This window comes from Tympanuchus pallidicinctus, unplaced genomic scaffold, assembly GCF_026119805.1.
Source record: "Tympanuchus pallidicinctus isolate F22 unplaced genomic scaffold, pur_lepc_1.0 scaffold4, whole genome shotgun sequence".
Taxonomy (NCBI): Eukaryota; Metazoa; Chordata; class Aves; order Galliformes; family Phasianidae; genus Tympanuchus; species Tympanuchus pallidicinctus.
Window position 1 is genome coordinate 30,674,449 of NW_026294758.1, and position 20,742 is coordinate 30,695,190.

Here is a 20,742-nt window from a genome sequence, read left to right on the forward strand (position 1 = left end):
AGGTAGCTAGGGAGAAAATCTTTCCCATTGGGTAGGGAAGAAAACAGCGACTACTGATTTATTTTCAGGCCCCTGTGCTTTGCTTTTTCACTTGCTCACATAGACCATCAGCATCTACTTGCATTAAATTGTTTATTTGAAGGGAGTGAATGGGAGTAGAATTTACGAATGCAGAGAAGACAGAAATACAAGAAAACCAAATCAAATGGGATCAACTAAAGGTTTGAAGTAGTTAGAAACAAAGGGAATTTCAGCTGTTCATCACAAGTCTTTTTCCCATTCAGGAACATTTTGTAAGCAGTTTCATTCCTCTTTGCATGGAGGCTTGATGAATCGTGGCCTTGTGCTTTCCACTAACATGCTAAGAGTAGAAATGTGTGAAGACATCTCACCATTCAGTCTTCTCAGTCACATGATGTCCAAAAAAAGAGGTGTTCTTAAAGAAAAAAATGGATTGACAATACTGTCTTTTCCCCAAATCCATTTGCAGCAGCTTTCTCAGAACACAGCTGTTTGAATAGTTTTTTGTATTTGGAGGAGGCATTGCTAACAAAGTTCTTAAATAAGTCATAACTGTTGTGATGGAATACGGGCTGGATGTACTGAAAACTAGGTGAACTCCCAGGCTGAAAGGGCTGTGATTAATGTCATAAAGTTCAGCTAGAGTCCCATCACACAGGGCTTTGTGTCTCAGGAATCAATACTGACGCCAATACTGTAACATTTTCAGTATTGACTGGTTCAAAGGGGCTGAATGCACCCTCATTAAATTTTCAGACAAGAAAAAACTGGAAGGAGCTGCTGATACACTAGATGATTGTGTTACTGTTCAGACTTCAGAAATGATCAGGCCTTATGAACTTGAGCAAATGGAAGTGTGAAATCCTGTGTCTGGGGACAAGTGCACACATGATGTGTAGCATTATGCACTATGGCCAGCTGGAAAGCAGCTTGATGGAGAAGGACCTGGAGAGGAGTCTTGTGGACAAGAAGCTAACTATATACCAGCAATATGCCCTTGCAGCAAAGAAGGTCAATAATATCCTGGGTTGTATTAGAATGAATGCCACCAGCCACTTGAGGGAGGTGATCTTTTTCTTTGCTTAGCACATGGAGTGCTCTGTCCAGTGCTGGGTTTTGCCCATTCAAGGAAATACACAGTCTTACAGGAGCTAACACATTGAGGGATCATAAAGGTGATTAAAGGGCTGTAGCATTTCCAACCTAAATGATTCTTCAGAATGAGGAGAGGCTGAAAGAGCTGAGGTTTTCAGCCTTTTCTGAGAAGACTCAGGGGAACCTTATCAATATGTATAAATTCTTGATGAGATGGCATATGGAGGAGAGAAGACTCTTTTCAGTGGTACCCAGTGACAGGGTAAGAGGCAGTTAAAGAAGACAACTCCACCTGAATGCTTGACTCTCTTTTTCTTACTGTAAGGGCATTTGAGCAGTTGAACCAGTTGTCCATAGTATCTGGGGGAGTGGGTCTCTGTCTACAGAGAGATTCAAAATCTGACAACACACTCCCAGGCTACCTACTCTGGGTGATTCAATTTGAGCAGACAGCTTACACTAGATGATTTCATGAGGCCCCATCCAGCATATGCACTCCTGTGATTCTCTTATGGACATCAAGAACTGTTGGAACCAGGGAACACAAAAGCATTAGAAAGAGTCAGTAATTTCTGCAGACTGCTACACTGAAAATATTAGAAAACTTTCCTTCATTAACTTTCAAATTTGTTATTTATTCACTTGTTATGGCGTTTTCCTCTCTTTTGTTTTCACCATGCTATTTGCAGTGTTTTTCAGCCGTGACTCTAGTTTTCTTTTCCTGTTTGCAGTAGAGAAGAAAGACTGTATATGCTCAGTGGAGAAGCTATCAGTCATAATGAATGCACTGTTCACATCTCAGAGTTAAGTGTATGTGGCTGGGTGTCAAGCCAGATGAGCTTTGTATTCCCTCCATCTTGGCTTTCTTCTTAATGGGATTTGTTTTTCTTTCTGACACAAGACAGCCTCATGGCACCTCAGCTTTTGTTTCACAGGAGTATGAATGGGTTCACAACCATGTTCATGTGCACACACATATATAGCCACTCTGCTACTAACAAGACTTATCTGGTTGCATATGCACAGAAAGATTCTCTGAGTTAACATAAAGCAGCTTTTCATAGTCACTAAACTATTTGAGGGTGAGGGTGACTGTTTCTCTTCCTGCACTCAAACCAGCCAAGTTTCATCAGGCTCACCAGACTCCAATGTCTCTCTCCCTCAGTACTTACATGGATAACTTTATCCCAAATCAAGCTGCAGAGAGAATGAAGCTGTGGGTGAACATCAAGGTTACGGCTATGTTTTTCCATTGTTCCACCTTCTTCAGTGAAAAGTCCTTCAGAGAAGGGGGTCAGTTTCCAAGGAAATATGGTATCCCATTGAATGAACACAGAGTAGGGCATGCAAACCTATCATAAGAACAGGCTTAGCAAGGCTATGGAAACATTCCTGTACAATAGCAGTGCCCAGTAGAAGAGTGAACCCTATACCTCTGTTAGGCCTACAGAGAACTGCAATGAATGAGAAAGAAACATTAAAATCAGAAACTGAAGAGCAAAGACCGGAGGAACCCCAGGCATTCATACAAACTGGAAGGAGTGGTCTTTGAGAGCAGCCCTGTGGAGAGGGACCTGGGGGTCCTGATAGATGAAAAACTTAACATGAGCCAGCAGTGTGCCCTTGCGGCTTGGAAGGCAAATGGTATCCTGGGCTCCATCAAAAGAGAGTGGCCAGCAAGGACAGGGAGGTGATTGTCCCCCTCTACTTTGCTCTTGTGAGGCCCCATCTGTAGTACTGCGTCCAGATCTGGAGCCCCCAGTTCAAAAAAGACAGGGAGCTGTTGGAGAAGGTCCAGAGGAGGGCCACAAAGATGGTCATGGGGCTGGAGCACCTCCCCTATGAAGACAGGCTGAGGGAGCTGGGCTTGTTCAGCTTGGACAAAAGAAGGCTACGGGGTGACCTCATTGCAGCCTTTCAGTACCTGAAGGGAGCCTACAAACAGGAGGGGAATCAACTCTTTGAAAGGGTAGATAACTGCAGGACAAGGGGAAATGATTTTAAGTTGAGGGAGGGGAGGTTCAGGTTGGATGTCAGGGGAAAGTTATTTACAGAGACTGGTGAGGTGCTGGAACAGGCTGCCCAGAGAGGCTGTAGATGCCCCGTCCCTTGGAGTGTTCAAGGCCAGGTTGGATGGGGCCCTGGGCAGCCTGATCTGATATTAAATGGGGAGGTTGGTGCCCTGCATGTGGCAGGGGGGTTGGAGATTCATGATGCTTGAGATCCCTTCCAACCCTGGCCATTCTGTGATTCTGTGATTCTGTGAAAGACTATTTGGTTAGTTTTGAAACAACACTGATTACAAAGAATAAATGTTTTTTAAATACTTATATTAAATATAATTATATATATAATTATATTTAGTACAAGTGTATATATATATGTATACTTATATATATATATATACTTCTATATATATACTTATACTAAAAAATGGGAATTTTTTTGTGAAATAAATTCTCATCAGAAATCAGGGTTTCTTCAAATATGACAGTGCTAGAGTTTTGCTCCAACATAAAGAGGTTTCTTTTCCTCAAATTGCAAATGTTTGTCAGAATTAATGACAGGCAGTTGTAATCAGTAATTCTCCATTCTTTTGCTATTGATGTCAAAACTAGTCAACTCTTCAGTCACATACAGTCATGCAATGGATGGATATGACCTATGTTGCTGGGCATTTTCATACTTTTAGTTATTGGCTAATACCAAGTGAGTTACTCTGGTTGATTTCTTTCCCACGTGATTTCTGACCTCTCACTCTAGTCAATTACAGCATGTCTGAGATCTCATTTAAGTCCACTGGCATAAACCCAATCATTTCTAATGTTCTTCCATGGAAGCCAGCACTTTTTGCAAAACTTCTGCCAACCTTAATCTTTTTCCCCTCAGCAGAAACAGGATGGTTGTAGAATCTCACATGCAGAGGATGTGAATTCTTCAGGATATGCACATGATGGAAGATAACTGATATGGTATAATTTGGCATACAAGGATCAAAAGAAGGTGACTGGATTTTACAAGATTGTGGCAGGCTTTACTGTCTATTAATTATTCATTATCATGGATGAGTCATTCTAAATGAAATCTACCAAAACTTTTCTTCCCTTGAAGACTGCTGTACCCAGTGATTTACTATCATTTGTGTGCCTATGCATTTAAAACTAGATCTGTTGCCATGGAAGAGAAGTGAATACCCTTACTTAATGGTAAAAAAGAACCCACCTACCTACTTACCCACCTTTCCTAGCTAGCTACCTACCTATCTGCCTGTGTATTTTCCGGCCTCTTTCGCCTCTTTTAAACAGTGAAATCATTGATTTCACTTGTGGTGAGACACTCTTCTCATCAGGTCTAAAATAAAAGAGTATAATTCTTATGTGAGGCTCTTGCAAAGAAATCTGTGATCTATTGCATGGTGGTCCTTAGAGGTGATACACAGCTGATTGACCCACTAAGATCACTGACAAATGTCTAGACAAGGTAATTCCTCCTCTGATAGATAATTCACTCAGAAACAGTCCACTACTCACAGGTCACCAGCCTTTTAGAAACAAACCTGGCACTCTTGCATCAGCCAATTGGTCTGAAGACTGAAAGTAGCAACTCTAATTATAAGAGTAGCTCTCTAACTTAAATTCAGTGTTGTAGTTGTCTGGTCCACGGATGATCCCTAGCAAAGGAGATGTTTGATATCTAAAAAGCCGTTATGCATAGAGTTAAATCTAGTTGTTGGCTGATATGAAATGGTGCTTCCCAGGACTGGGCCAGTTGCGTTTATTATTTTTGTCAACAATCTGATGAGATCTTGATGAGATTATTGAGTTCACATTCAGTTTATTTTCAGGCAACACCAAGTTACCAAGTTGTGCAGGACTTTTAGTCTGCTTAAGGACTGAAATTCTGTGCAGAGGCATCTAGATAGGCCAGATCAATAGGCCAATTCGAATTGTATGACATTCAGCAAGATTAAATGCCTTTGGGTCATAATAACTCCACATAGCAGTGTAGGCTTGGGGAAGAGTGGCTAGAAATTGACCAACAGAAAAGGAACTGGCCTGCTGGTCAATAGCTGGATGAACATGAGCCAGTACTATGCCTGATGTCATCATGATCCACATCATAAATAGTGTGGCCAGTAGGAGCAGGAAATGACTGTCATCTTGCATACAGCACTGGTGAGACTGCACCTTAAATATCTGTGTTAAGTTTTCAGACTTCCACTACAGGAAGGATATTGAATTGCTCAAAAGTGTACAGAGAAGAGCAATAAAGCCAATGAAGGACTAGAAAACAAGACTTACAGGAAGTCTTGCTGAGGGAACTCATATTGTTTAGTCTGGGGAAAAAGGGGCTGAAGGATGACCTCATACCTTCAGCTATCAAAAGGAGATTGTAGTGAGGGAGATATCAGTCTCCTTCTCTATCTACACACAAATTTCCATGAAATTCATCAAAACTCTTTATTTCTGAGACTTTTACTCCTAGGTTATATGACATCATTGTTAATGATTAAAAAAATAGAGAGTAGACAGATTAATGTAACCATGCAAATGGTTTCGTACAATGGTTCATACAGTGGTTTGTATGGACTCTATAAACTAAAAAGACTTTGGCTCCTTCTTATTCTGTGGGACTCTGCATCAAGCTACAGCTGTTTTTCAGTTAGGTTGCTTTAGGGTATGCTTAACCACCGACTCCTAACACATTATTTGTACAGTTGTCACTATCTGACTACAATGCTGAAGCAGAAAACTCTCCAAAGGAAGTGAGTGATTTAGCCCAAAGTATAACAGTGGTGCAGACAGAGTGGAAGTGAAATAACAAATAATTTGTAGAGGAAGATCCAGAAGGGAATTTGCCACTATTACCAGGAAGATTGGAAACCTGGATAAGAAATAATTATAAATAGAAAACAAAATTTTCTGTGTGGTTGCTGAAACTTGTTTAGAATATTAATTTTTTAGTTCTGCATGGGCCAAGCATGAGTGCAATATGAACCAGGTCTCTCCAGCTGAGCTTCCCCAGCTCTTCCCCAGCATCATAGGTCATTTCGAAAAGTGCGTAAATTATCTCATTCTGTTATCTGCAGGAAGGGTGAGCTTTCAGATAGGCATTCATTTTTATCCGCAAGAATAATTATCTGCTTTGGTTGATAGGCATCAGCTGGCTTTGTGTATTTGATAAATGCTGTTATTTTATGATTAGATTTTACAAAAGGAGATTAGATGAGAAAAGGCACGTAACTAATTAGTGGCAAGTAATGTGGAATTAAAAGGCAGACAAATATATGGAACAATGCTTTTATTTCACAGAGATTCAGGCACATTAGTGATTAAGCATTCAAGTCATTGTATCCTGAAATGCTTTGACCCTCAACATAGAACATCTCCATCTATATATTTGCATCTCCTGAAAATTCACCGAACACAGTGCATTTTCTCATTTACTCAGTAACTAATTTTAGCAAGGACTGATCATGAAAGAAGGCCTAGGGTAAGAGTTATGCTGACAGATTATGTTTCTGAATCACATCATTTGTATTCAGGGAAACTCATTGGTTGAGATGTTCATGTCTACAGAAGCTAATTTGGATTCAGCAAAGCATCTACACATGTGCTTTAATGAAAGTATGCACTTACATCCAGTTTTTTCAGTGTAGCCTAAGGAGGTCCTTAAGTAAAAAACCTTCTGTAATACTTTTGCTGAAACTGGGATCTGTGTTTTGGCCATTCTTTTCTAATACTCAACTCATTCAGATTTAAAGACTTTCAGATTTTTTTTTTTTAATGTCTACTGAAATATTATTTCTTCTAGTCAGTAGTCAGCCATCCGTTTCATGATATTTTAATAGATTCACAGCTGATGCATTCCACAGGTGTGGAATCAATACACTACAGCCAAAATTTTTTATTTTCCTTTTTATTTACATGCACTGGGCACGGGAAGAACGTGGAAATGGAAAGAATCCAAAAGTCAGCTCTTTTTGGATCTATTTTAACTATAAAAGCTATCACAGGGTCAGGATACATTTCTGAGGTCTGATTTGCTTGTTGCTATGCCACAAGAAAATAAAGAAATAATGTAATAGACCTAGTAAATTTGATGTAAAAATCACACTACTGAGAAATGAATTAAGGCTGAATTAAATGTTTTAGCTCCATCTTCATTTGTCGGCACATGGGGACACCTTCAGAGAAAGAGTGGAGGCATACAAACTTACAGTCTTGTTGGGAGAGTGAAGAGGTCTCAAAAAATATCACACACTCAGAAAAAAATAAAGATGAAAACATATATCATAAGCTGACAAGACAAAGATGACTCAGGCAAAAGGATATTTGTGGATATTGTTGGAGCCTCTTGGAAAGAATTTGATGAAAGGTTAGTTAGTTGTACAAGGCTGTGGCTGCCCTTGTAGATAATGCTCCTTATTGCATGGACTTCATGTTTGGTTGTACATTGTGAAGGTATAGTTTCTAGTATTTCTACCTTCATGTAACCTTGTTCCTACAACACCAATGGATCTGTAATTGTCTAACACTGAAAGAACGAATGAAAGAAATACCACGGCAGTAAAAGCATGCAATAAATTTATTGGATTTGTTTATTTATATGAATTAAAAAGTCAACTCTTATGGTTCTGCTGAGGACACAAATTATTCTATGGTGAAATGTGTATGTATACTTTTTGTGGTTTATACAGACTTGTTATTTGCAGCTGCTGCTATTTCTTTCATCCTGACACAGCAAATGTCTCTCCCTAGCAGATTTCTTTATCCCATGCTTATGTTCCTTATTGAAGTGGTTTGTGTGAAAACAAAGATCAAGACCGAAACAGGAAGGTATGAAGACTCATGAGTGCAGTATGTTGTACCATATCTTGTTATTATGGTCTGTTTGGAGACATATGCATGTAAGCAGCAAAATGTAGTAACAGCTGAATTGGCCAGCATCTCACTCACACCTAAGAGTAATTGTGCTAAAAGTATCTAAAGTATCTAAGGATGCCTGAGGGAAAGTAAAAATAACAAACAATTAAAATGTTTGTTGTGAGTTGGGAAATTATACCTACTGATCTGAATAGCTCCCTTTCAAGCTGATCTCAAACTTGGGGCTGCTTTCTCTAAACAGTTGGGGAACTATGGGTCACAGCATCTGTTACCATATAGAGTCTCAGCTGAGCATGCTGTTTCCCTCTGTTCCTTTCCTTTGCCAAAAGGAAGAGTAATGACTGAATGCTAAGCATAGATCTAGCTGGCAAAATGGAAATTCTGTTCTAAAGTATGCTTGATGAATCTTGATTCCAGTCAAAATTGGAACAACAAAGGAAAATATAACGTGAAAAGAAGAGCTGCTCTAATATGGTGAAATGTTTCATTTTGATACAGACTTGCTTTGCCAGAGAAGCCCAGGAAAACTGAAGAAGAAAGTGTAGCATTTCTTTGCCATATCTTAACAGTGTACAAGTAAGTAAAAATATTTTCTTTAGATTTCTTGCCTTTATTCTTACACATAAACTGGCACATTTTGGTAAAACATACAGATTTGGATTACTCTTATTTGCTGAATTTAAAAATTTCTGTAAAAAAAACCCAAATACTAATCTCATAACAAAAGCCTGATATGCTCTGAGTAGATCATCAGAATAATTTAAATGGATCCTCAGCTTTGGGCCAAATTCTGCCTGCAAAAGAAATCTTATAATATAGAGCTGTAAAGCTGGAATCTACAGGACCCTTACAGCACTGTGCCTATCTGCAGGCATCACAGCCCTACTGAGACACAACTCTTAATCTGCCTGACAAGATAGGAGGCAGAGGTCTTGTCTGGAGAAAGGGTAGAACACAAAAAAAGAGACAGAGCTACAGGGACAATTGGAACAGATAAGAAACCACCAGCCAAGTAGATCGAAATTGTCAGTGGTTGCCCAACAAGGAGGCCTAATATGCAGGTCTGTTTATGCATGTAAGGAAGGCAGGCCAATACATCTTTAATTCAGGTTTTATAAGCATAGCACCTAAAAAATGTTTCTGTGATATCTGTAGCAAATACTTACCTAGAAATCTGAAGTGTCTTTTTCTCCAGAGCTAGCAGAAATTGTTGAAGAGTCCTCTCATAATTTTGACTTACAGGGAAAGTACTACTTACAAGATAAAGTATTTATATTATTCTATTTGGTTGGAAAATAAAGAATGTAATATTTGCTGTACGTAGAGTAAACAACAATAAACAAAGCAATATTTTTGAAGTGAAAAATTGCTTGAACTTCGAAATGTTTTGACAAGCAGCCACAATTGACAGCTCAAGAGCAAGCAGGAACATACAGCATGTTTGTGTTCAGTGAGCTAAACAGCTGGAGGGTCTGGAGCTGCAATGCACAAACTACACTTAGCAACTGTCCAACTCTTCTGTCTCAGCAGCTATCGATCATTTTGCCACTAGCTAATCATCTTGCCACTGACCAGGACTTCCTGCAGTGTACTTAACAGTGCAGCAGTTATACCACTGTGAACTGAGAGCAAGGTGGAAAAAGAAAAAAGGAAAGGAAAAAAAAGGAAGTGGGAAGAGGGAAGAGGGAAAAGGGAAGAGGGAATTGGGAAGGAGGAAGGGGGAAGAGGGAAAGGGAAGAGGAGGGGAGGGGAGGGGAATAGGAATAGGAATAGGAATAGGAATAGGAATAGGAATAGGAATAGGAATAGGAATAGGAATAGGAATGGGAATGGGAATGGGAATGGGAATGGGAGGGAAGGGAATGGGAATGGAAGGCAAGGCAAGGCAAGGCAAGGCAAGGCGTAGTCAACTATTTTCTGTAACCTTCATAAATGATTTGTGAGCTTTCTTAATAGTACTGTTTTTATTCATTTCAATTTAGCAGTCAAACACCATATGGAATTGAATAATCAAAGATTTCATTTAAAGATGTTGAGATTAAATATCTTGAAACTTTTTTTTTTTTTTTTCTGTTTGTCCCTGAAACAGACTTATCCTTTTTTTAGGGATCCATATCAGCTATGTATTCCATTTATATATGTGTGTGTTCCTCATATAATATGAGGAATGTGGCCATAACTGATTATCAGCTTACTCCACCTCCTTGAAGTGACATCCATAGACTGATGGATTTCCAGCTGGTAACCAAGAAGCTTGAGTTGTAAAGATAAAGTTCCATGGAGAATTTTGTCGTTAATTTTCCATGTCCTTCATCTGCACCAGATGACATAGCAGAGTGGGTGCCTCGTACTCTGATTCTGCAAGGAAAGAAACAGACTGCGGCAAAATCGGGAGCGCGGTGTGAATCAGTCACAGCGCAGAGCAGAACAAATTTTGTCCCAGAGGCAGTGGCGCTCCTCTGTCTGTGGTGCTGATGCAGAGCCTGCGTCCGCGTCCTTCCGCTGACCGGATAAACACTGCTGTTTCTGCGGTTTGTTCTCGTCCACTGAACATACTATCAAACTGCACTACTGCCAGCTTCACATTCATAAAAAGTTATGGCCGTGGAATATGCCATCAGAAAGAAAATACATGGAGCACTGCTCTTATCACTGCTATGGCTGGGCAAGCTGTTATTTATACTATAGCGAAAGTCATGCATCTCTGATAAACCACATATCAGATCCCCCAAAGTCCACTCAGAATACTGAGGGAAAGTTGTGTCAGGCCTACTCTGTTCCATTTCAGAAGCAAAAGTGTTCTCCAGAATTCTTTCTGAATCCATTAGGCAAAGTTCTATGAACTACATCACCTCCTTTTTACTATGCCCTTCCTTGTCTCAGTGTTTGAAACCTGTGTAGTGATGGTGAGAGTATTGGTGGGATCTTTCCTGACTGCTAGGTTAGAGTGCCTTCTGAACAGAAGACACCAAAATCAGGCTTACAAGCATTTGAGTTTTTGTTGTATAGGTACATCGTGTGAGAGTTGAGAGTTGCATGGAAGCTGATACTTGGGGTAGCAGAGAAATCCTGAAGCTGAGAGTATCTGTGTCTCACTGAGGTTTATAGTCTGGTGACTAGTTCCTATGATGAAAAATGGACTTTGTAGTGGTGGGTGCCATGATTCATGATTCATGGGTTTCTCTGGCAGCTGTATCATCTGGAAAAAGTATGCACAGTTTGGGGACCAGACTACCATAAAGCACCTTTGGAGGTAAGTTAGGGATTAAAGCAAGAGGGATTGTTTACTTGTTTACCCCATCCTTGCTTGTTATTATTTTTTACTTTTCTGAAGACTGTCAGTAAAAGCAAAGCACATCTCTATCCAGCTGAGCTTCCGAGGTTGATATTAGGGTCTGTCTAAGACATGACTTTCTGAGAGCAATCTGGGTCAGACCCAGGTGGGAAGATGCTGTCTTGAGCACTGAAGTATGCTTTGCTGTGCCTGCAGCAGACACCAAGAAGCTACGGTAGCCAGCATCACTGCACTGTAAGCAGGCTCTTAGTCTGCTGTGCCTGCCAGACCTGCTTGCCTTTCCCCGCGAGGCTCTCCCTGACCTTCAGACAAAGTCAACCGGCGAGACTATTTTACCGTGTACTGATCACTCCATCGCGCCACTCCCCCGGCTCGGGCTCCCCCTTCTACCGTCCCCATCCTCCCCCGATCACTTCGGCTTTATAGGGGTTGCACCAACGGTAGAATCCCACCTTTCGGGCTGGTGACAAGAGGCCCGATCCGCTGTAGAACTCATGCCCTCTCCACCCAACCCCGAGAGGGCTGTCGGCATGCCCTGTGCCCGGGGTTGGGTATTACTCTGCCTGGAGCACCGTTCTTTCCTCTTCTTCAAAATCCGTCCCAAACCCGGGATGGACAGCGGACCGCAGCCTTCACGCTCTTCAGCAGGCGACCGCACGGAGGAGGGTCCTTCTCCTCCCCTCCTTGCCCCCGCCCTCCCCCCATCTTCTCTTGGGATACAGATGGATCTGGATAGGGAGGGAACGGAGAGCTCAGCCGGCGATCCCTCCGGCCACGATACAATCCAAGCGGAAGGAGAGGAGAGGACGAGGCACTGCTCCCTCCCTATTTTCTTCGCGGCCTGTAACTCTTTCCAGGACCTAGGGGATGTCCGGGAATGACCCAGAGCAGAAGACGCGGATCGCTCCCACACATTCCCACCTTTTGCAGGAGGGCGTATTTGCAGACATTTCCCTACAGTCCTGAGGATAAGCAAGGAAGCAGTGGCAAAATACAGCAGCGGGCTAATCCCTCCCCTATCTCCGCCAGGCGAAGCGACAGGGATCCGGGCGCACGAAGACAGCGGGGATGGGGCAGGAGTACACACACGGACTCGCGCATCCGTCCGCGGGGCTGGCAGCGCCGGGGACCTTCTCCGCGGCGAGCGCCGAGGGGCGAGGGCGGTGCGGGGAAGGGGCGGGGGAGCGGGAAGCAGGGGGAGGGCGAGAGCCCGGCTTCTGCAGCGGGGGGAGGAGGAAGGAGGGACCGTGTAGGTGGGATGGTCCGGAAATCCCGTGATAAAAAGAGGAGCGCGGGGGAAAAGTAGGGAGAAGCTCCGGAGTCATTCGCTCTCCTCCACTCCTCGTCCGCAACTTGCCCGCTGGCACATGGGCGCCAGACGGAGCCGCTAGCGGCGGAACGACCCGCAGCACCTGTCCGCCACCGCACAGCGCCCGCGTAGCCAGCGAGGTACAGGCGCGGGGCGGGACGGAGGGTGCCGTGTTGTGCCGTGCCGAAGGGTTGCGTGCTGGCAGCGTGAGGGAGAGCAGAGAGGAGAGGCGGCTGTGGGCACGCGGCGGTCGGTGCAGCCCTCATGGCACCGGGGAGCTAGCGCCGGGACCAGCGGAGGGAGGCAGCTGGCTGCGCGGAGGGGATACCGCTCTGCACCCGCCGTCGGTCGGTCCCCAGCTTCGGCAGGGCATCTCCCAGGGAGATTCTGGCGATGCGCTGGGATCCCCGGCGGAGAAGTGTCGCAGACCCGCGTTCCACCGCCACGGCTGCATCCCCGCCGCGCGTCTTACCCTCTCGCCCTGCCAGGCACACGCGGAGCGTTTCACCTTCAAATGCCCCCTCCGGAAAGCCAGGTGGCGGGAGGTGCGGGCGGGGAAGAGGGAAAGTTTGGAGCTTTAACGCTTTCTCTTCCGGCTGCCTGCGGGCGCGCTACCGGCCACCCGGCCTCTCGGGCCACCGCCGCTCCCCTGCCCTCTTGCCTTCACCCCCGCACTGCTTGGCATTTCCCTGCCTTGTCCTGTAGAGCCGGAGTCCGAGGGACGGCGGCTGGAAACTTGGCAGGGGAGAAGGGCGGGGGGGAAGGAAGGAGCAAAGAGCCGCCGTTTTTCCTCCGGGAGAAACCGCTCTTCTCGTGTCTGTGCCCTCCCCGCAGGCTGCCCGCCGCCGATTGCCGGACTCTGTGCATGCGAGGTGTGAAGCTGGGCTGCGCCCCTGAGCCATCGTCATGGATTTTGTGATGAAGCAAGCTTTAGGAGGTAAGTACGGCCGGCGCGTGGGGGGGTCGCATCGTCCTTTCCCCCTCGGTATAAGACATGATGGACCGCTGGGAGCCTCCGGTGGGGCTGTGACCGGGAGAACTATTTGGTGGCTGCAGAGGGACATGCCAGCCAGATTCGTGATCCCAGAGCAAAGTGCTGGAAGAATCTGAGCAGGAGAGGGCAGCAACAAGCAGACACCGAAGCCTCAAGGCAGATGTGCTGAAAGTACCTGGGCGGTGCTGGGAACCTACCAGCTGTGTCCTGCTGTACCACGCATACCTGCTGTCTTGCTTTGTGAGGCAGCAGTGGCAAGGACAGCAGGCAGATTTAATCAGAGGACTCCCAAAGAGTGACGTCTGCCTTTGTGAGGGAGCTTCTCCTCCATCCTTCCCCTGAACTTTGGGAAGACACTGACCAATAGCCACTGCAGAGAAATTTGGTTTCTGTGACCTAGCATTTGAGAAGTGATGTTTGTTAATAATATTGCTGCAATAAAAAATAAAGTATTCCCAGGAAAAATAAGGTATTCCCTCACAACCAATGTAGTTATGGGACAGATCTTTAATATGGTTTTAATATATTTCCTTCCATGTGTGATGACTCGCTTTAACCTAATGGTGGGAAGAAAAGGCAGCAGTGTGGGGAGAGAAATGGAAAACAATACAATAGTGTTTGGGAGTGAGATTTCTTTTTTCTGCCACAGTTGCATTGCCTTGCTGGTCTGCTTGTCCCAGATGTTCAGACAAAGTGAAATTGTCATTGGGATGATACTGAATACAGGCTGCCAGTGGAAAGTGTTTGGCCCACGAGATGTTTCTGATCATTCTCTCTTTTTTACTGTAACTGATGTAACTGATGTGTCCATTAATTTTCCTTTGGTTAAACTGTAGCCATGGGACTGAGAGGATGTCCCATGCATAGTGTTACTGATACCATATGCTGCAGTACATGGTAGAGACATTTACTGCAGGACAGTTTTCTGTGGCATGGAAATGTGTTTTTCATTTTTGCAAGGGATGAACTGTTTTCTCACAATGGAGCAAAATCTCATAATTAAGGATAGAGTGATATCCCAAGTTTTCACTGTGGTGTTTTGAATGTCAAGGCCAAATATGAAGAAAGGTATCTTCATATCCTGCTATTTTGTGTGATTGAACTAGATCCTATAATGAGAAAATAAATGTTCCTATGGTAGCGGTGTTGCATTTCATCACTGTGCCTGTTTGAAGGACAAATACTCCTGAGGAGAGGAGGTTTTACACAGGTTATCTACACTGTAAGGCTGCTTACATGGAAGGGAACTGGGATCTGCATGGAAAATCCAACCTGTGCAGCTGGAGATCAGATAGCCCACTGAAGAGAAATAACTGCTTGTAGACTGCAGTTAGAGGCAAGGGGTGGAGGGCTGCAGCAGTGGAGTAACAGCTGAGGTGCATGGTCTCACTGTGGGGTAGTGACTAGCTGAAGTAGGGAGCAGTGCGTGCTTGCACCAAATAGCATTTAATCTGGGCAGGCATTCATTCTAACATAATCCTGCATGCCAGGGTCAGGATTTGCATTATAACAGAAGATGATGAGAAGTCAAGTTCAGAAAGGATCTGCTGGTGGAGCCTGAGTATCTCATGTCTCCAGCAAGATGCTGCCCAGGGCGCCAGCTTTTCTGCCAGATGACATAGTATATTAGCAAGCTGTGCCTGGCATTTGCCCCTTGCTGGATAGAGGAGAAGGCTCTGCAGACTAGTAAAAAACAGGAAATGTTCATTCATTATGCAGAGATGTATTTTTAACTTAGAAATGGTTTTGAAGAGGGAGAATAGCTACTTCCAGGGCAGATATATAATAGAGAAAGTTAAGGTGCTTTTGGACACCGTTTTCCCATCCAGTGGTAAAGCCACAACTGATGCAATCATGATCCTTCTGGGAGTTCTCCTGTCTTTGAAGCAATCTCTGAACATGTTTCCTGGGTCTCCAGTGGCATGAGACAATCAGATATGCATTTCCCCGGAGCTTTGCTCATCAGAGGGGTAGAAAACAGGAAGGTGTTTTGGAAAGAGATTGAGGTGAGTTAACAAGAAAGAAAAGGCAGTTATGTTGTGTAGTGTAGGAGTTTGGGAGTCTGTGTGACTCCAGAGGATTGGGGTTATGTGAAATTAGTTTGACAGGTTATTCTGAAGCAGAATATATTCATTCCCTGACTTGTAGTTAAAGGGGGTCTGCAGAAGCTTGCTCTGTCTGTGCAGTGGAGATCTCTCCTCTGTTGTGCTGCCAGCACTGGGATTTTGCTGCTAGTCTTGGCAGCAGTCATTGCCTGGTTGTTAGCAGGCTTGAAATGTCTTTGCAAATTCTTGCCCCTTCAACGTAAAATTCCTGACCCTCTCATCAGCAGTGGGAGCTGTGGTCCAGTAAAGCACTACAAAATATTACCTCACTTGGCCAGCTGGTTTCTATGGCATTTTTATTTTTTTCTCCACTCAGGACATTTCACTGCCCTCTATAGAAAGTCCCCCCTTGTGCTGTTCATGTTGCAGTGCAGGCACCACAGATTTGAAATGCAGTCATGATTCTGATTTGCTGTGTGGGATGACAAGAAGAAAACAACAAGGGGAAACTTGAGAGCTTAAAATCACTGCTTCTGCCAGAGAAGTGCCAATGACAGCAAAAAGATATTTTTACCTTTGCCCATAGCCAGATCCATGCCACACCAACTGATATTGACACAGATGTCTCTCGGTCATTTATCTGTTTCTGTGACAATTCACTAAGTGAATATAACCAGCGTGGTTGCATGATTGCATTTCACATTAGGAGTGTTCTTTAGCAAGACAAATCAGAACTCTGTATCACTGTCATCTTGATTCATAGGCCAAGATGTATGACTTCTCAGGAAAATGTTGGCAGTGAAAGACCTAATACAGTCCCAGGAAGAATATAACTATGGTATTTTTCAATGAACATCACTTACCTTTGCACTGGTTATGTGAAAGTAAGGGATGCTTTAATACCTGACCGCTAGTCACACTGCATTGGCTCACTTCCTCTATGACTGTGGACTGGACAAACAGAGAAAATGGATTGAAGGAGAACAGATGCTAACTCTCATTAAGCTTTGCTTTGCCACCTCCTTTTACTGGAAGTCTTGAGGGTCAAGGGACTTAGGCATTTTCTTAAAGAAAAGAGAAGGGGAAGCCCAAGGAAGAGTGAGGCAGATTTCACAAATATGTGATCACCATACAGGTTGAGAAGCTATGAAGGTAAGGAAATTACACAGCCGCCAGAATAGCTCTTACTCTGCTTTATATGATTGTACTGCTGGCCCCTTTTAGCGTGCTCCTTTTATCAGCAGACAGAAGAAACATGTAACTGCTATGCCTATCCTTAATGGTGACTTCTCCTAATGTCAACCTCTGTATTAGTCACGTAACATATTTCATATCATGATGCATGTAAAGGGTACTGTCTAAATTCTTTCTTCATACTGTCCTAATCCCTTGAATTCACTGTTTAAGCCCCATGAAGGAAAAAGAGCACACTTGTGTTTCTGATTAGAAATTCACTGGGCTGTATTACAGACATTTCAGTTTTACTGGCAGCAGCTTAGAGAGAGGACTACTGCTTAGCATTGAATTCTTTATCCATCAAGATTCAGTGGAAATTTGTTCATAAGGATTCCTAAAATACAGTAGGCAGAAAACAAATGCAAGCAGATCGCCATCTGGAATATGTCAGCAGGTGGGACTGACTGCTTTCTGTCCCCCAGCTGCTGCTTTGGTTCCATTATGTATATCATAGATCTCAGTCAAGCAGAAATCCTCTTGTTCTTGAAGGTAGGCAGAGATTTAAACCCTCCCAAAGATAATGGGATTTAAGTCACTGCCCAAAAGCTCTGAAAAAGCAGGCCCTATGCTATGCTTGTATTAGTAAAGATATGAGTGTGCAAAGGGCAGCTAAGCCTGGATGGAAACTATTGGTGTTTAACAACATCTTAGCAGCTTCTTTCTCTGAAGCTTCTGAAATGCATGCTTTGCTGCTGGACTTTACTAGTTTGTGATAGGCAGATCAAATCCTTGATTTGCCCTGGAGATGTCGATAAGATTGAGCACTGTGAAAGACAACACATATCTGTCCAGGGTGGCACAGAGCATAAAACGGGCACAGTGGTTTCTGTCTTCTCCTCCTCCAACTCAGCTTTTCTCTCACATTTGCAGTTCTCTGCTGAGCCTCTCCTGCTGTGGGACCTCATGCATCACTTAGGATGAGCTCCATTGCTTATGTTAATGTTTGGTCCTGGAATGGGATTGAAATTGCAATGCAGAACTGCAAGTTGTAGCACCTAGACATAGTGCTGGTATTCACAGCTGGGGTCTCCTTTGCCTGTAATCCTTGAGATATGTGACATATGAGGTATATCGTTTTGCTGCCAGATGCTTCCAGGAGAATCTCAGCAGGAGACCTCCACCACACTGTGGCACTTGGTGAGTGCTGGGAGCCCAACTGCCTTTGTTCTCAACTTCTGAATTGTTAAGTGAGCAAATGCATGAGATGAAGGCTGCAACTTCAATCTGTAATGTGCTGTTGATCCACTGTTTTCTAGATCCTTTTTTCTTTGTCTAATGCTTTGACTACATGCATTTTAATGACATTTTGAAGATGAAGAGGTAGCATTGATATCTGATGGATACATTTTTCAGAAGGGATGATATTATTGGATTTTTTTAATGCATACTGCTGGCAAAGATATTTTCTTCAAGGAATTGGATTATGCTGAATGCAATCATGATGTCTCTTGCTGAGATGGGGGCAACAGAAAAACAAAGCAAACATAGATGCTGTATTTGTTTAAGGCCTTTTAATCTATAGCAGATAAGAATCTTCCTTGTTCTCTTTTCTTGGTGCAAGATCCTTCCATGGTAATCTATAGACATTTTTTCTTCAGGAATTCCCATTAAAACCAAGGAGAAAGAAGTTTCTCAAGGAAGCCAATCATTGCCTGTGGAGATGATCTGATGAAACCATGTAAGTCGGGGCCAGTTGACTTATTTCATCTATAATCCAAATTAGAAAAATAAATACTGGCAAAGTCCTTTCTTGTGCCTTTCTTCAGGAAAATTTATCTTATATTTGCTTACTTCTGTTAGGTCAGTTGATTTTAGAATCATATAAATGCTCCTATTCTATCTTACTTCTGTTTGCCTTCATTGTAAAATTGTACAGAGTATGTGCTCACTTAGTTTCCTTACACAAAATGAGCAGCCTTTGGCCTGCTGATCTAGAAGATCTAGAAGGTAGAAGATATGCCACGAAGAGCTTAACTAGGATTGAACATCTGCTTGCCAAGAGCCAGCTTGGAGAAGAGTGACATGGGTAATGAAGAAGTTTTCTCTCACAGAGACGGAGAAAATGAGGAAACTTCATTTGCATTAGGGAATTCATCTAGAATGATGAACTAAACATGCTTCCTCAAAGCTGTCCTCTTTGACAGAAGTTCTGCATACTTTTCATTTAAACGTTCATTGCCATACATCTGAATCTTTCTGACTTTCTTTTATTGTATCTTTCATAATGAAAGTTGGCTATCTTGGAGACCTACGGAGTGTGGGGCTTTATTACCAACTAAATACTTTTGGCACAACTTGAGTTTGTCAGTGCTGAATTTTTGGCCTATGCTGCAGAAGCAGATATGGAGATGGGTGGGAGTCCAGCCACTGACATTTTACACTTCTTCAGGCTGTCCTGGTAACAACGGACTTTGAAATGCAAGCCACAATTTTGTCTTTGTGTTGATCCTTGGGGAGCAAGAAGTTCAGATACAAGTTTTAGTACCCTCCAGGATGGAAATCCAACAGTTTTTCAGGCATTTAGAGAAGGAATATAGTTTTCAGAGTGATGGGACATGAGTCCTCAATAATGCTGAATTTTCTTCTCCCACTTCTAAGAGTTGTAGATGAAGCATACTGTGTCTCTTACAAGTGCTGTTCTCTTCCAGTGATAAGGCAGAGAGCAGTCTGCCTTGAATGCTTTTGGGAGGCTGCAATTCTTCACTACCTCTGTGTGCTCATTACGTGTGCTGGGCTCAAGTGCTTGCTTCAGGCTGCACAAAATATAGATCATTAGCTAAGCTGTGGCTTTGAGAACTGTCTTGGTTGCTGTCTTATTGTCTTACCTACAGCTTGGTTGCAAAAGCTTAGTTATAGTTAGTTCTGTCTACAGCAGGTTGGTGAGCGGTATAGGGCATGGCTGAGAAGACTGAGAATTTCCACAGGTTGCTGAGTGGATGATCATGTGGTTTGCTAAGGTAACAGCTGTAATTACAGGCATGGTTGAGGTTACTAGTGATCTTCCTATCATTGGTATGAATCACAGTGCATATTAGAGACAAAATAGCTTAAGCAAATTGTGTGTCTCTCTACTAGAAGCAAATCGATGATCATGCTGTGCAATTCAATAATTGATTTTTTTTGTGCAGTTTTAAATGAACTGATTCAAATCAGACACCGTCACTGCATAAAAGCATTAGTACAAACAAGTAAATTTAATCTACTTTCTGATGTTCATCTTACTGAAATTTGAATTTTTCTGTACATACAAGAATGAAGCTGCTTAGCATCTACTTATTGTTTTGCAGCATAAGTTGAATCTTGCAGCTTATTTGCAGAGATTATTGACCTTGCAGGAATGTCATACATGCAACAACAACAGGAATTCAGGATTGAAAGGGCGGTGCCCATCTTCTGTGGAGTATAATGAAAGGAATGAAGAAACCCAGTGTGGTAGTCTGGTGGCTACACTGCTCTCTCATTCTCCATCCTCAGCTGAAGTTGGGATGGGGGAAAATGTGATGCCAAATCCAAAAGGCTCACATGTTGAGTTGAGGATAATTTAAAAAAGAAAAAAACAATCAAAGGTCATGTGAGAGCAAAGAGAAACAATTATTCTGTACTTTCCATCAACAAGTGATATTTGGCTACATCTTGAGAAGCGGGGTCTCAGTATGTGTAGCAGTTGTTGGGAGGACAGATGTATTCATAAGGTTTTTTACTTCTCTTTACCCAGCTTTTATTGCTGAGTGTGATGTCATACAGTATGGAATATCATTTTTGACAGTTTAGGCCACCTGTCCCACTTGTGTTTCCCTTCCACCTCTTGTCCCTTCTCACCTACTAATTTTAGGGGTGTTGGAGATAGCCTTGATTTTGTG

General features: G+C 43.1%; 1 protein-coding gene across 2 annotated transcripts in view; it reads left to right on the forward strand.

The window, feature by feature from the left end:
* Positions 1–12,533: 12,533 nt before the first annotated feature.
* The window catches only part of CPLX1 (complexin 1), a 104,834-nt gene continuing 96,625 nt past the window's right edge, over positions 12,534–20,742 (forward strand). Inside the window, exons 1-2 of one of the 2 annotated variants that reach the window (XM_052701251.1) lie at positions 12,534–12,747; positions 13,442–13,544. In XM_052701251.1, the coding sequence (XP_052557211.1) occupies positions 13,514–13,544 (31 nt within the window). In that variant the 5' untranslated portion in view covers positions 12,534–12,747; positions 13,442–13,513. Of the gene's footprint in view, positions 12,748–12,869; positions 12,955–13,441; positions 13,545–20,742 lie in introns of those variants that run through there. The other variant, XM_052701252.1, reaches the window with a different exon arrangement.